General features: G+C 40.5%; 1 protein-coding gene across 1 annotated transcript in view; it reads right to left on the bottom strand.

Annotated features, from left to right (window-relative positions):
* FBXL2 (F-box and leucine rich repeat protein 2) overlaps nt 1–15480 on the bottom strand; it is a 56228-nt gene extending 40748 nt beyond the window's left edge. Inside the window, exons 1-2 of the mRNA XM_040593287.1 lie at nt 15339–15480; nt 1105–1166 (exon numbers count right to left, since the gene is read on the bottom strand). Coding sequence (XP_040449221.1) covers nt 1105–1166; nt 15339–15341 — 65 coding nt within the window. The 5' untranslated portion in view covers nt 15342–15480. The remainder of the gene's footprint in view (nt 1–1104; nt 1167–15338) is intronic.
* Nucleotides 15481–15681: the final 201 nt, after the last annotated feature.

The raw sequence follows: 15681 nt of genomic DNA, 5'->3' as shown, positions 1-15681 counted from the left end.
AAAACAGACTGCTTTAATACCACCAAGAGAGCACTGTGATAGTAGACACTAAAAGAAGTCATAATATTTTAAGAGCACTTTCTTCAGACACAAGATACAAAATACCATTATTTGGGACATTCTCCCACTTCAAATCGAACAGGAAGCCATGACATACATACAAACTAATCCAAACATCTCTTCAGTGTATTAAGAAGAAATCTGCTCAATTTTAACAACACCATCACTGAAAGCTGTAATTGCGCCACGATAAGGTTTTTTGTTGGTTTTTTGTTTTGTTTTGTTTTGTTTTGTTTTTTTTAAACTTTCCCCTCAAAGAGTGGGCTGTAGCAAAAACTATATGCAGGTACAGAAAACATTGCTGAGCTGGTTCAGTTCCAGCTCTGAAGTGGTCACTTCCAGTTGACTAGTATCTCCGCATCTGGCAGTTTACACTTGGTTTGAAAGCAAATTCAACAAGATGAGAGTGTGACAACCTCCATCAGTGTCTCGATCATGGGCTGAACTTACTGATCTTCATGCTATACCTAACTCCTGCAAAGGTGATCTAGTCATAAATTTCATCAGCTTGGTATGTGACTAACTAAATGACTACAGTAAGCAAAATCCTCCCATTGGTTCTACCTTACATAACAGACTGGCAGTAATTGTAACAGGCAGCACTTTTCACTGCAGTGACTTTCTGAAAGCTTTGAAGTTGAATTTACATTTTATTTTGTTATAAAAAAAGTTCATGACACAAAGAATGTGAACTACACTAGAGAAAGTACTATAGGCTCTTCAGACAGATAAAACATTGTATAGCATGGAAGAGTTGACGACTCTACACCAAACTTTGGACATTTTATTTCACTTCTTTTTCTGATATGCAAGGAAAAGATCACTATTAAATGACATCTTCCATAGTGTAACATAATTTGAACACATTAAAACAAATCAAGGCTAACAAAAAGACAAGTTCAAGAATTCCAAGAATTAAATCAGATACGTTACTATTTATTTCAAAACAGATTTAAGAAAGAATCAATAGCACTTGACAGCCTGTAAGCCACGTAACCGATATACAATCCTCAGGTTTTTACTCCTTAACACATGTAGAATTACCTTAACAGAAGTTCTTTGGGTAGTTTTTTGTTAATAAGAGCTTCATCATTATTTGAGAAAACCTAGAAACAGAAAGAAAAAACACCATTTAAAAAGACCAACAAGAAAAATGCTTTTAGAGAGTCTTTTCACCTTCTACTTAGGTGCTTAATTCTTTTAAATTCCTGTTAATGTCAAGTTTTCAACATGTTAGTTGGTAAGACTATAAAATGATTTCAATACACACAACAGGGCCACACTCACACATACACATGCTCTTCCCTAGTTCTAAGATTTGATTGCACAAAACCTGTGGAGTAACTTAATCATTAGACAAGCAATCAAAAGCCACATTCACACTCCATAAAGAAAAATTTTAGGCAGTAGTGAAACTTGTAGCAATAGCAAGACACATATAAATATACATTAGCTGCACATCCTAAAATTGTCCCATTACAAAAACCAGAAACTGGACACTTTTCAGTTATTAGGTCCCTTCACTGTCTACAGTGGTCTCGGGCTTGTGAATACAGATAAAATACAATAAGCTAAAGATTTAAAGAATTTACTGCCACAGATATGACAGCAACTGTTATATAAGCAAGGGAAGCACTTCAAGAAATACTACAAGAAAAACTGAAAATACCTCTCACCCAGAACTAACGTATCTTTTAAGAGGAAAGACTGAAAGAAAATGCCCAAGGGAAAAAGCAGGCAATACTAATATTACATAGGAATGTTTCCACAAAAGGAGAAAAAGATCAATCAACAGTTAAGTAGAACAGCTAAACAAAGGAGATACTGACCAGACTCAAAACTTATTGTAAATATTTAGGTTTGAGAAATTTTGCCAGAGGAACACAGCAATAAACAAAACAGAAGGTGAGTCAGAATGTAAGGAACCATGGCAGAGACTGGAGGAAGTCAGTCACAAGCAATCACTTCCCCTGTTAAGTGAAGATCTTTATGGAATCCATTTGCCATTCACATTGCCAGAAACAAAAGCTAGAAAGAGGGATCTAAAATAGCCAAGTTTTCTCAATGCTAAAAGGTAAATATGAAAAACACACAAAACAGAAACATGAAAAACGACTGGAAGAAATCCTTCCCCCGTCTTTCATTCAGAATATGGTGTTCCTGACTCAAGCATCAGGGTATTATCCCTTGTTCATCCTACCATCAACATGTATTGCATACTTGACAACTATTTGCTTTGCTTCCTGGGTTTACAAAATAAATAAATAAAGGGGAAAAAGAAGGAAACTCAAGAGGTAGTTCTGAAAAAAGGTACACCAAGCAAAAATGAAAAGAAGCTGAATATAAGCTTGGTTCTGTCTTCATTTTTAAAAAAAGGGAGACAGCAGAAAGGACACATCCAGGAATTCTGAGAATGTCTCCCTAAAACTTACTGTGAGATTAGAAAACCTGAATTTCCATCTGGCTGCTGTCAAGAACCCTTTTTCTCTTCCAGTACATCCTAGGCTGATTTCAGGTCGAACTGCATACTACTGTTTTTCAATTGTGACACAACAGCAAAAGCCACTTTCTTCACTCACCATCTCTGTGCAGTTACCCACACATCTAAGAAAAATAAAACTGTCATCTTTCAAGAGGACTAACAAATTTAATCAAGCTTCCTTTTCCTGCAACAGGAACAGCACAATTACAGACTGGTGATTGTTGCCATTCAAAGCGTAAAACACCCATGCATATGTATTTCAACAGGACAACTCGAGTTCCTTCAGAAGACAGACATTCCTGCCTTAAGCAGTCCCACTTGGCTGACCACAGGTCCAGGTTTGCTCTTGGTTCTGCTCTACATCCAATAGCTGTTGCTGTCAGTATTTTCAGCCTTTACACCGAAAGACACCAGTTTTAGAACTGGTTAACTCTTTATGAGCTTGGCAATTTATAGATTTATGAATTATTTGCATGTTTGCCATTTTAATATTATATGCTACTCATGGATTACAGTTTATAGACTGGAAAACAATAGTATATATTTGGGTAGCTTTTTAGAGCAGTCAAAACAGGCCTAATTGTGTTTATTGCACCACTCATTCAGAAAAAGGAGACACATATGCCATCCTCATAGAACTTGTGATAACTAAAAAGCAAAGTGGGAAAACACTCTCGTACATTACAGGTTAAAACAAATGACATTGCAAAAAAGGAAGTTACCTCTGTGAGAACACACACAGTCCGTGGTAAAACAGACAAGTGAACTTAGACCTCATTAATTCTGGTCCAGAATCTGAACATTCAGTACCATAGACTACTAAAAATCCTCTTTTAACTTAATTATTTTGTAGTTGCAGTTAATTCCTCAATAGTTACATCACCTCACATACGCTTCCCACTTATATACACAAGTATATATTTTTAATAAAGCTGCCTTGCAGACTGCTACTAGTTTATGTGTGCTATCACTTTGCCAGTGGAAAAGTTGTTGTTACCAATTTTTTCCTTACACTGTAGATTCTCAGATGTCCTGTAACATGGATATATGCTCACTGCGTGAAGGTGACACAGCATTTAAGTTTGTAAGGTATGAGCAAGTTACTGTTTAACACGAACAGCTACAATGTGTGCTCAAGACTTGATTATTTCCAACTACTCACCAACTCCTGCATTAAAAAGCCAAATCACTATAAAACATAGCACAGATTTTTGAGAACAGTATTTTTCTACTAAGGCCAAGCTGAAAATCTAAACGTACAACATAACTGGTAACTCTTATGGGAAAAAGGCTTATAATCGCTATATATTTTTATGTGAGGTAACTTTAGACTTAAAAGTTGGATGGAGAAACTGTTTTGAATACACGACAGCAGGTATGACCAATACGGTTGCATTTAGGAATCCCAGTTAATACTGAAGAAAGTGCAACTTTTACTACTTAATATGAGAAGCGTGCAACTTGCCCAGCCACATGAAGCACCCCGCCTGCTACACAAGCCACACATGAGGCCACAGATTTGAAGCTGTTTTCCCTCAAACAGTAAGTTTTATGTGTTCTTGTGTGCATAGCTATAGTTACATCATGAAGTATTGTTCTTACAGAATATGAATATTTAGAAAAATGGAAGAGTATTTTTAAACTACTCTTTTACTCTACAAAAAGTGTATTAGCCTCTAGAGTCATACTGCATTTGCAATCTCAGGAGAGGGAATTCTTCAAAAGCTCGTCAGTACTAGTTTTCCCCCAAAGGAAGAATAGGCATGGGATAACTGGAGTAGTCACCTTCTAGATGAACGTTTGTAATGTGATTTTGAATGTGTGCAAGCGGAGAGAAAAGACAGAAGGTGCAAACACAGTAATATATTTATTCTTTGAACACTTCCTGAAAATATAAAACATCCATTAATGAAATAAATATCCTGAGTACATTTATGCATCACCTCTCCAAAGTAAACAGTGCCATCCTTTTTGGTTTTTACTTTATTTTTATCATATAACTTCTAGTTTTCTGTTTCCATTTATTAAAAAACCAAAACATACACAAAAAAACCCCACCAGAAACAATCAAGGAAGCATTCGATCACCATAAAAAATATTTTAGTAATCTTGTCAAACATAATTTATTTTTCTTCAGTTACAGGTAGCGCTGACAACGATAAGCCCTCAAAATACCCATACATAATAATACAGAATAATAATGAAGAATACCATGGATGTAGACAGAGTATTTCTTCTCTCTTTGCTTTTGCATTTGGTAGCAAGTTTAACTGTTAATGACAAGGTATCTCAAAATCTAGAAAAGCGTTTTTAAGTGTATAAAATCCCACAATACAACAGACAAATCTGTGCACAAGGAAAAAGGATAGGTGAGATTGAACATCTGTAATAAATGTTACTCTAAAACCAACTCTAAATTTCCTGTAAACAGAAGACGAGATTCTTAAAGGAACTATGAGAAGCAGCAACACAAAACCCATGAGAGAAAACTGTAATTGCTTATTACTTGAATCTTGAGCCATTCCTTACATGCTTCAACTGACCTCTCTTGGTGGTATCTTCACTGTATTTTTGAAAGACTCGTTATAATGAGCTAAAAAGGAAGTATTTCCTTAAAAAATGACCATATACTTGCTTATATTAAATGTCTTCAGCAACTACACTTGATTTTTTTATCTCTTTATTATATAAATGAAGTATCCATTGTGTAAATCTGTCAAATTCAAAAAGAATAATCTCCCTGATTTGCCTCCTAAAACATATTAATTGCCATTAGTCCTAGAACATAACTGTACATCACAGTTAGCCTGCCACCATTAAAAGCACCACACATTATTCTCTTTTGGTCTAATAGTTAGTGATGAAGCTCTCCTGTTTTCACCAAAATTACTGAGTTGAAGAAGTCTTTTCTGATGGAGTTGTGCGTTTGTGGGTTTGTACCTAGTCTGGCAAAGAACTGTAAGATGCTCAGAAAGTTTGTGTTTTCTCTACAAAGAAAAAAAGGACTATTAATCCTAGTTCATTAAGCTTATCTAAACCAATAAGCAATTCCCTTCAACTAGTATTTCAAGATCAAAATAAGGTTATAGTACTGTTTTGGTGTTAGTCCTTAATTTTTTTTTTTTTAGTGATGCAATTTTAGGTGTCATTCGGTCCTCTATTGAAGAGGACTATTTTCTTTACAGATGAAACAGTTTTGTTAGCAGCTCAGACACTATGGCTCAGTTCCACAGAGATATTTATGCATCTAATTGCCACTGAAATAAAAGTAGATAAGGACTTTCAACTTGTCAACTTTTCAAATCAGAAGTTACTAAAAACCAAACTCAAAAATAGCCTTGCTTTGTAGTGCGCTAAAGCAAGTAATTACGGGTAAATGTAGATCTGGGAAAGAGCAAAGATGAAGTCTAAGAGACCCCAAAGAACATCCACAAAAAGCAAAGACAGATATATACTGAAAACAAAGCTGAATTATTTATCAAGCCAGGAATAAAACCCAACATTGAGTTGCTGTTGCCAAAGGAGACAGCAGTTCAGAATCAAATCCATACATTTCCCTCCTCCTATGATAGCTGACAGAGCAAGCATACTAGTTAAATTGTAAATATTGCCATATGTAAAACACATCAAGTCTTTCAGGTTTTCACTGGCAAGAACAGTATTTATTTAGTATTATTTAGGCAGTGATAGGCATCATAAGAACATAATGTTTAAAATGAAAATCCTGACAAAATAAAGTCTTATTCAGTTCCCTTGATGTTCAGATTTTCGTTACCAAACACAAAAACCCATCAGCTTGCTGTACATCTCTCCTCATTGGAGGCACCTGATTGTTGCCTGTGCTATTTCCCCTTCACTATACTACTGAAATTGCCTCTTGCTATTGTGGCAGCAAAGCCAGCAGATCAGCTTTGCTACCCAGAGCAGTTCACAAGCACACTAAAGTAATGAATGGCATCCTAAAAAGCTCTCTATTTAAATAGAGCAGAAAAATGCAGGAGGAAGAAGGGTAAACCATCTTCCTTTACTATAAATTTCAGATTATCTCACATTACACTATAGACTGCTCTCTAATGGTCAGAGAATTGCTGCTAGCTGCTGCTTTCTCCGGAAATACACAATTAATGCATTAGACAGGCAGACAGACGGAATCATTTAACCCATGCAAGTAGCGAAATGTAACTAACTGTATCTAGGCAGCAACAAGAGTGTTAGACAGGCTAAGGGATATGCATTGCCAAGAAGACTGAAATAAGTGATACTGAAGACAACAGCTGATGGCGTTAAATTAGAACCCATGGTAAAGCTTTCTGTGTAATCAATAAAGTTAAAACACACTGAAGCAAACCTTGAAAGGCAATCTCATCTCAAGCCGAGCTCGTCTACAGCAGAGACTGGTGAAGTCTTCTATTTCAATACACAGACACTATCTGCTCTCCAGGCTCTCACTCCTATACTCCAGCTGTTCACCATGGTCCAGTCTTTGACTTTGTGCACTTCAAGACCCCAGCCATCCTGGTCTGTTGTGGTCACTAACCTCTTTTTCCCTTGGACACTCTTCTACCAAAATTCAGGGCGCTGCATTCAGTAGGCTTATAGCTTCCTCCTCACTGCCGGATACCTAGCAACCCTTTTGCACTGGTCTTTTGTCAGATTCTTTTCTCTTCCAGCACTGTGACAAACTGACTGATCAAAAGCAACTAATACTTCATAACAATTACTTTTGGGTTTAATGCATTGGTCATCTTAAGCCGTTAAGGCTTACTTGCAGAGAGCAAGATCAAATGCACCTGTGAAGACCTCTCTGTCTTTCCTTAATGCCTTCCACTGAGCTAGGGCTACCTATAAGGGCCATATTGCTTTTAAAGCTTTCCCAGAGCAAGTGCTGTCCAATACTATAAAACCTGCCAGGCCGAAGCAGCTGGCCACACTGCCCACTTCACTGCTCTGTTTTCTTCCAGAAGAGCTACCATTCTTGTTTTGCCAGCACTGGTATTCACACCACATCATTCACATTTTACTGGAGGGCATCAGTCTGGTTCTGCAAGGCCCTGTTCTCACTGGGTGACAGGTCAAGGTCATTTGTGAACTTCAGAGCTGATGGCCATAGCCGCACAATTCTGTCTCGAGGCCTTTGGCTGTTCCAACTCAACTGCCTCTTAGCGTGGAGCCGCTGTCTCGAGCACACTAGCTCATTCTCAGTTGACCAAATAGCTGACATCACCCTTTCCTGTGCGTTTTTCAGAAAGACAGTCACCTACCAACAACAACAAACTTGGAAATCACCAATCAAGTCTTTTCAAAAGTATGGCTTAATTACTGCAAGCAGCCAAGACATTAAAGTCTAACAGGTTAGCCTGACCTGTTAGCTGAGCTGCCCATCCTTTAATGCAAAACTTAACCTCATCTCCTACAAAGTCACCAAAGAGACAGCAATCCTCCAAACTAGCCCCACATATTAAGCATACTTTCACATATTGCTGTCTTACCAGCAATGCTATTTAAGGTGCTGTGACACAGATTTATTTCAACTTTTAATACACTGTAAATTCTGATACAGACCAAAGAGGCACTGAACAAACTTGAAGTTTAAGACTTTCTGTACCATGTCAATATTTCAGACTGACATAGTGTGATAGCTCCTACTTTAACTTGTTAAAAAATAGGAAGGGGAAATCTAATTGTTTGCAGAATTAGTGATTGACCTAATTATTGGCAGGCCTAAAATTCAGTCGAAAGATAGCATTTTATCAATACCTGCCATCATGTAACTGATGTTTGGTAGCCTGCATGACAGAAAACATTAGGTTCAATCCAATACCAAATCAAAAGAAACAGCCATTACACTATTACTTGCAAAAAAAAAAAAAAAAAAAATGTTTGCAAGTTCTACTTCCCCTATGTTACTCTGTGAGAAGAGCTATATGGAAGATTAATCCTCCATTCAGGCTATGATCCATCTAGCTCACGCTTTGTCTTTAAAAGCATCTTGTTCTTACCACTACCAGAAATGGCAAAACAAGCCTGAACGACATGGAAAATTAAACTACTCCTTACCTAATATTTCAAGACTAGAGATTGTTTCATCTCAGAAAAAAACCCACAAAACAACAACTACTGGTTAAACACTAAGAAATCTGGAAAAAAAGCTGTCAATTGTACCTCTGCTTATTCTGTAAATATACATAAAGAGACAGGTGCAAAAAAGACCAAATTTTATCCTCATCATTTGTTAGTTATATACTGATAGGTAAATCTTTTCTTCAGTTTGTTTTCTTTTTAAACAAATTAATGACTGAATATTTCCTTTGTCAGATACGTCATCCACCGTTCCCCTTTTAAGATTACTCACTTCCAAATAAAACCAATACATGATGAAGCATTTAGACATTATTCCTAAAAAACAAAATAAAGCATTCAAATAACAGTCAAATCTACAAATCACTTTAAAGTAGAACATGGGGAAACCTGTATCACCTACTTCATGGCTTCAAGAATAACAGACCTGTGGCAGAAAATTAACATCAGATGGATGAAGCAGTTGTTGACTGTAGCCCATCAGAAGGGTAGATTACACATCATACAGCTTCTGTGCTTTTTTTTTTCTTGACCAGGTAAGTAATAAATCCCTCCTTAAGCATCAGGCAGAAACTCAATGCAATTTGTAAAAGCCAACATTCAAAACACCTGAGAAAGTTACTTGAATGGTCAAAGGAAGGTACCTTTGAGACTCTAAGCAGAAATACTGGAATAAATTCTAAGGCAGCTTCCATCACAACATTCACAGGGACTGCGTGCTCAAATCACAATTTGTTTCATCACAAAGAAATTCCATTTGGTTTCACACAGTCTTCTACAATCATGCTATATAATACACATTCTCAGACATTCAGAGCATGATACGTTTCTGAAAAATCAGTTTGAGAAGAGCTGGTAGCCATTTGTTTTAAAGCAGCAGTATTTGGTTACGGATAGCCATTCAGTCTAAGCCACCCAAGTCACAGGTTCATCAGAGCCCTTAAGAGTATTCCTTTCAAAACTCCTCCTCTGAATCACCACTTATGCATATAGTTGGTTTTACTGCCATACACACGGCTAAGTTTTATTCCCAGTCTCCAATATTAGCATACAAACTAACACACTGATGGCACGACAAGGGAGACCTGAAATCCTCCCAGCATGTGCACACACAGATTCTCCTGCAGGTCCATTTCCCCAGGAGTTTGCACCATTCTAATTTGGACTGACACAGTCTTCCCTCCAGCCACGCAATCCCACATCCAGGAAAGGCAATTATTTTTCTTACTGTACTTAGCTCAAACTGTAAATGAAATTACAGCTTAAGTCCTGACTGCGTGAATGAAGCAGAATCCCTTCTTCTAATCATCAGTGAAACAAGAATTTTGAGTACTAATAATTTTCTCCCCAACATAGCTGCTCTTCAAAAATATATTTGAGATTTAAAAGGTATATTTCATTACAAAAACGACTCTATAGCTTCTACAAAGCCATTTCAAAACAGTGCTTGATCTGCATCATAAACACTATGTCAGAACTGATGTTTTCCTAATAATGAACTGATGTTTTTCCTAAGTGTGAAATCTTTCTTATGAAAAGCAAACCTTCTCTGCCAGGCAATCTCCCTAGAGCATGAACCAGAAAAAAAGATGCCACAAAACCTGTATTGTGGCTGCACACACCATATATGTAGTGTGTAATTAATAAAAGCTTCCAATTATAAGAGACAAAATTAGGTACCTCTTCATGCTTACAAGCAGCAATTATAACTGACTTCAAAGGAAACAGCATCATAGTAGCATTCCAAAACACCTTTTTCAAGCTGATCCAAGAAAAGAGGTTGAGATTTAGAAGAGAAACTGGACACTCACTTAATTGTTAGTATTTGCCAAAATCCTTAGTTTCTGCAGAAATAAAATAACCTTGATACTTTAGAAGTACATCATAGACCATTTTCAGAACTGCAAGCACACTCAGACATTCTGCCCCTTAATATTTAGATAACTACTACATAGTATCAAGTCATGATATGGAAATGCCCTTCCTCTGTGAAGCTCTGACCTCAATTTCAACCTCTGAAAACAGACAAACCTGACATACTGGTAAAGTTTCACATTTATGGAGATCTGATGATGTCTTGTCTCCTTATCGATTTAAATTTATAGAACATACTGGTTAACCAGTTGAACAGCAAACAAATCCAATGAAAACAGAGTTTACTATTTCCTACTGCCTGAAGGAGAACACAGGAAAACACTGGGATAGAAAAAGAGAATATACCATGAAGTATGGCCAATATTTTAAGGGTAGCAGCCTGATACCAAATTTTAAGTACTTTGTGGGCTACACAGCAGCAGCTTGTGGTTCCATGTAGTCATAAATGCGCAAGCCCAGAAAAGGGCGCATTTCCAGTTCTAGTCCTCTAGCACAAGTGCAGTGTTTTCTCCAAGGCAAAGACAACCCAGAGGGAATCACCGAAGAGATTGGCTGTAGCTGATTGTATCAACTGAGGTGCCCTTGTATTTAAACAACGCAAGTATTGTTGCATTTCCATTACCTCTCTGTACCCAACAGAAACTATTCAGTCCATTTAAACACTTAAATTCATACCATAGTTTTGCTTGTTGTTTTTTTTCTGGGTTTTTTTGGAGGGTTTGTTGTTGGGTTTTTTTGGCAGAGGGGCAGGACGGGACACAGGAGGGAGGTCATTGGAGTCAGCAAAAATTACTTACCTTACAGATTTTGTGCTTTCTTTTTCCTGACCAGGTAAATAACAAACCCCTCCTTAAGCATCAGACACTCAAATGCAATTTGCAAAAGCCTAAGCTCAAAACACCTGAGAAAGGTACTCTCCTTTGATCCCCCACGTAACTTTAAGACTCTACAGAGACATATTGAAATAGAAACTAAGGCAGCCTCCATCACATTTTAAGTATAATTTGTTTCATCACAAAAATAATCCATTTGGTTTCATGCAGTCTTGTAGAATCACACTGTATACACAATTTTCATTTACAGCACAGCACATATTTTGAAAAATCTGAGAGAGAAGCTTGATCTTCACAAACTACTAGGAAAAAAAATCTTCAATCTCAAGAACTAGTTTAAACTTTGATAGAGACATACAAGTAATTTCCGGATCCTGAAAAATAAACATGGAATTGACAGAGGAGACACCAGTTTGAAGTGAATTTTAAGTCCATCATTATGTTCTTTTAATGCCTTATGTGTAACTTCTTCTGTTGTAACAATGGATAAAGACTTCCAGCATTTTTAAGAATGCAAATCTGGCTTTCACCATTTTGAAGTTACTCTATGTTTACAATCTTCCTCCTCACAAGCTTTAGAAACAATTAAAATATCCCACACCGTCTTAAAAGCTCAAGTGGGAAAGCTATTCTGTAAAAGCTCACCCAGACAGCTGGTCTCCAACCCTATCACATTCTAATCAAATACAACTCAAGTATCATAAGAAATTTTAACAGTTTTTGCACTGTGCTAAAACAAAGAGAGAAAAAAAAAAAGAAAAAAAAAAAGCAGCAATCTATGAAGTATAGGGATCACCTTCCTAAAAAGGTTATTAGAAAGAATGCAAGTGAATGTTACAGCTATTGTCAAAACTAGCTCGAGGCTACTGAACTGTGAGAAAGAACTCTTTGGTTTCACAATTTCATTTGGTTTTGTCCTACTTAGCATACACTGTTTATGTGTATTTTTGATTCAGCAGAAACACTACCAGAACTTTCATATAAGTTATCAACTTGTGTAATTGGTGCAATTATTCTGATATCTAATTGACAAAGCAGCTGAAGTACTGTTAATGTGTAGCCTTCTGCTGGCATTCAGATCGATACTGACACAGTGCCAAGATTCGTACTACTTTTCTACACTAACCTAAAAATAGTTGCCATGCTTCAGTGAAAATCTGACTTTTATTTTAAACTTTTCACATCTGCTAGCCCCATGTTATCCCTAATTTTAACTAAGATGACTAAATATTCCAGTCTGTTGTCAAAATAAGCAAGCATTAAGCTAATGGTCCTTCTGATTTGTAGGAACACTGACATTCCCTATACTAAAAGGTCTAGTGTTAACTGGTCAAAATTAATTCCTTCCTTACCTTTCTTGAATTTTAAACTATGCAGCTATGAAGAGTTAAGAGGGAAATAATAACCTAAACGGGACTAACCCCTGTAACAGAGAGCAATTCAAGTATAAGCATTAATTGAATAAGATATCTGAACATACAAAAATAATTAAAAAATGACGTTATTTCATCCTTTTCTTATCAGCTGTCAAGTGCAATGAAGGAGCTGCCCAGTATAAGAATCTGCACAGCGGTAAGGCTTATCAGGTAAAATTTCTGAGATTCTACCTGTGCAGTTACAGCAACAATTCAGCGCTTCTTTGCAGATTCTATGTCTGCTGAGTTTGGACTGCTACAAGTATCTAATCAGGAATGTCAAAACAAGACCATGAAGGAAAAATCCACACCTGGAGTTTGGCAAATGGAAAATATTTACTTATGTTGTGAAATGCTTTATAAATATTTTGTTTATTGTTTTTCAGTCTGTAAGTTTTCCTAAGTTTAGAACATGAGATAAATCCACTTTATTCAACTGACTTTTAAAATACTGTATCTTCTCTGATGTGGCGTAAATGTGTGATGGAATACTAAGGTGAAGTAGGACATGTCATTAAGTCACATCATCATCACTTCACCAATACAACACCATCCACAGCCTCATTCACTGACATTTACTCCTCCTTATAGCAACAGCTACATCCTGAAACCTTTGCAAACCCAATCCAACATGATTCTACATAGAAGTGTACTGTAATCCCACACACATTCTATCCATTCTATCCATATTTTTATTCCACCTCACATTTTAGTTTTCAAGGCTGTTTTGCTTAGGTTCAAAACATGTAGGCTAGAATCAGGAAGGAGCAGAAGGCAAAGTGCAGGAGAAGAAAGAGAAGGAGCATGAATAAGCCTTCATGCAAAGGAAGAAGAGAAAAGTTATGACACCACAGGGATACAGTCCTTCGTGAGGCTGTGTGCTCCCTCACCCCCACCCAGAACTCACTACAGAAAGCCTACACACATTACACACATACAAACATACCCATAAAGTGATTTTGCTGCCTTAAAACACCGTGCATTGTTTTACCCCATGTGTGAAAAGCTAGCAACTGTGCCTTCTTCCTGCGTCTATCACTGTAAACATCACTGCAAAGCAATGAGGCATCAGACAAGTTGTAACTGAAAACAGGGATCATACCAAGACCCTTTCCAAACATGTCATGCCTGTCCCTGCTCACTCCCCCTTATACGCCTTGTCATCTTCCTTTCACAAACATCACGATGGACCTCTCCCCCGCCACATGCTGCATACACGTACTGTATCACATCCCCACACAGGCTCCCCACAAAGCAAACCTCAACCACCCTTCCTTCTTTGCTGCACCCTCCACACACATACATTCCATGACACACCATCTCTACATACAGATGCAACAAACCTCGTGCTCACCACACACACAATCACAAATCTGTTATAAAGGCATCTGTGCATACATGTTAAGCCATTACAGCTATGCATACTTACACATATAAGCAACTGCCACTCTACAGATACAGGATATGGTATTTTGTATCTGCTACGCACATATAAAAGTACAGATAATTCTTGCCACACCCATAGCATACATGCCTATAAAAATATCCACGTATTATGCCACACCCAATACTCACTATATATATACAGACCCAAGCCCATACCAGACAACAGTATGCAGACACAACTACATACATACGATGCAGTGTCCCCGTACACAACGTCACACCTCCACTACAACACGAACACACACACCCCCGAAGCCCAAACCATAGCAGACACACACGCACACTGACACAGAGGCATAACGTCCCACCGCACATCTGCCACAGACACAGCCCGCGGGCCACACCCCGGCTTAGGGCACAGGCACAAGCACACAGCGCAGCGCCCTGCATCAGCACCCCCGGCACCCCCTCCCCATGACACCACCACCCCCGTTCCGTGCCCCGGCACACACGTTGGCTTCCTCCCCACTTTACCGAGGGGACAGACACGCTTCTGTCACGCCCCAGCCGCTTTCCACACCCACAGACACACACCATCGCTCCTGCGTTACACAGGGGACGACACCCCCCCCGCCCCGCCACACCTGACCCGCTCTGCACTCAGGGAGGCTCCAACCAACGGCTGCCCCGGCGTTACGCAGGGGGGCGAGGCACCCTCGCACCTCACCCCGACAGGCGGGCACACCCTCTCCCCGCCAGTGCTATGCCGAGGGACAGCGCAGCCCCACCTGCCCTGGGCAGAGGCAGGCACACTCGCTCCGCCACCGTTACCGCGGGGCACCCCCCGCACACGCAGCCCCGCCGCGGGCCGTACGCCCAGCACCGCACCCGCACCGCACGGTGCGCGCCCGCCCGCCCGTGCCCCGCATACCCCCGCCCGCCAAGCGCAGGCGTTACGCCCGCCCCGGCCGCCACCCTCCCCTCAGGGTGAGGGGCCCGCCCGCCGCGCGGCCCCGCGGCCGCCCCTCACGGCCCGGGCAGCACTCGCGCCCCGCGGCGGCGCCGCCCGCCGCGCCACCTGCCCGCCCCGCCTCGCCTCGCCTCGCCGCCGCTCCCCGCCCCGGGCACCGGGCCGCCGGGCCAGCCCCCTAACGCCCGACGGCGGCGGCGGGGGGCGGCGGGGCGGGCCGGGCCGGGCCGCAGGCTCACCATGGCAGAGGCGCCGCGGCGAGGCCGGTTGTCCTGGCGACGAGGAGCCCCGAAGAGGGCGCCAGGTGCAACGCCTGCGCGCGCCGCCACCGCCGCTGCCGCCGCCAGAGCCGGGGCGGGGCGGGGCCGCCGCCGCCCCACGTGACCGGCACCGCCCCTGCGCGGTGGGGCCGCCCCGCCCCGCCCCCGCGGCCGCCGGCCGCCGGCCCCCGCCCCCCGCCTCAGGTGGCGCCGCGAGCGGCGGGTGGCGACATGGCTGGCGGGTGCCCGCGGGGGCTGCCGGCGGCAGGGCGGGCAGCCGGCCTCGGGCAGGCCGGCCTGGCGGGAGTCCCGGCTCGGTGCC

Source organism: Falco naumanni, chromosome 4 (genome assembly GCF_017639655.2).
Source record: "Falco naumanni isolate bFalNau1 chromosome 4, bFalNau1.pat, whole genome shotgun sequence".
Taxonomy (NCBI): Eukaryota; Metazoa; Chordata; class Aves; order Falconiformes; family Falconidae; genus Falco; species Falco naumanni.
This window is presented reverse-complemented; position numbering and strand designations above follow the sequence as displayed.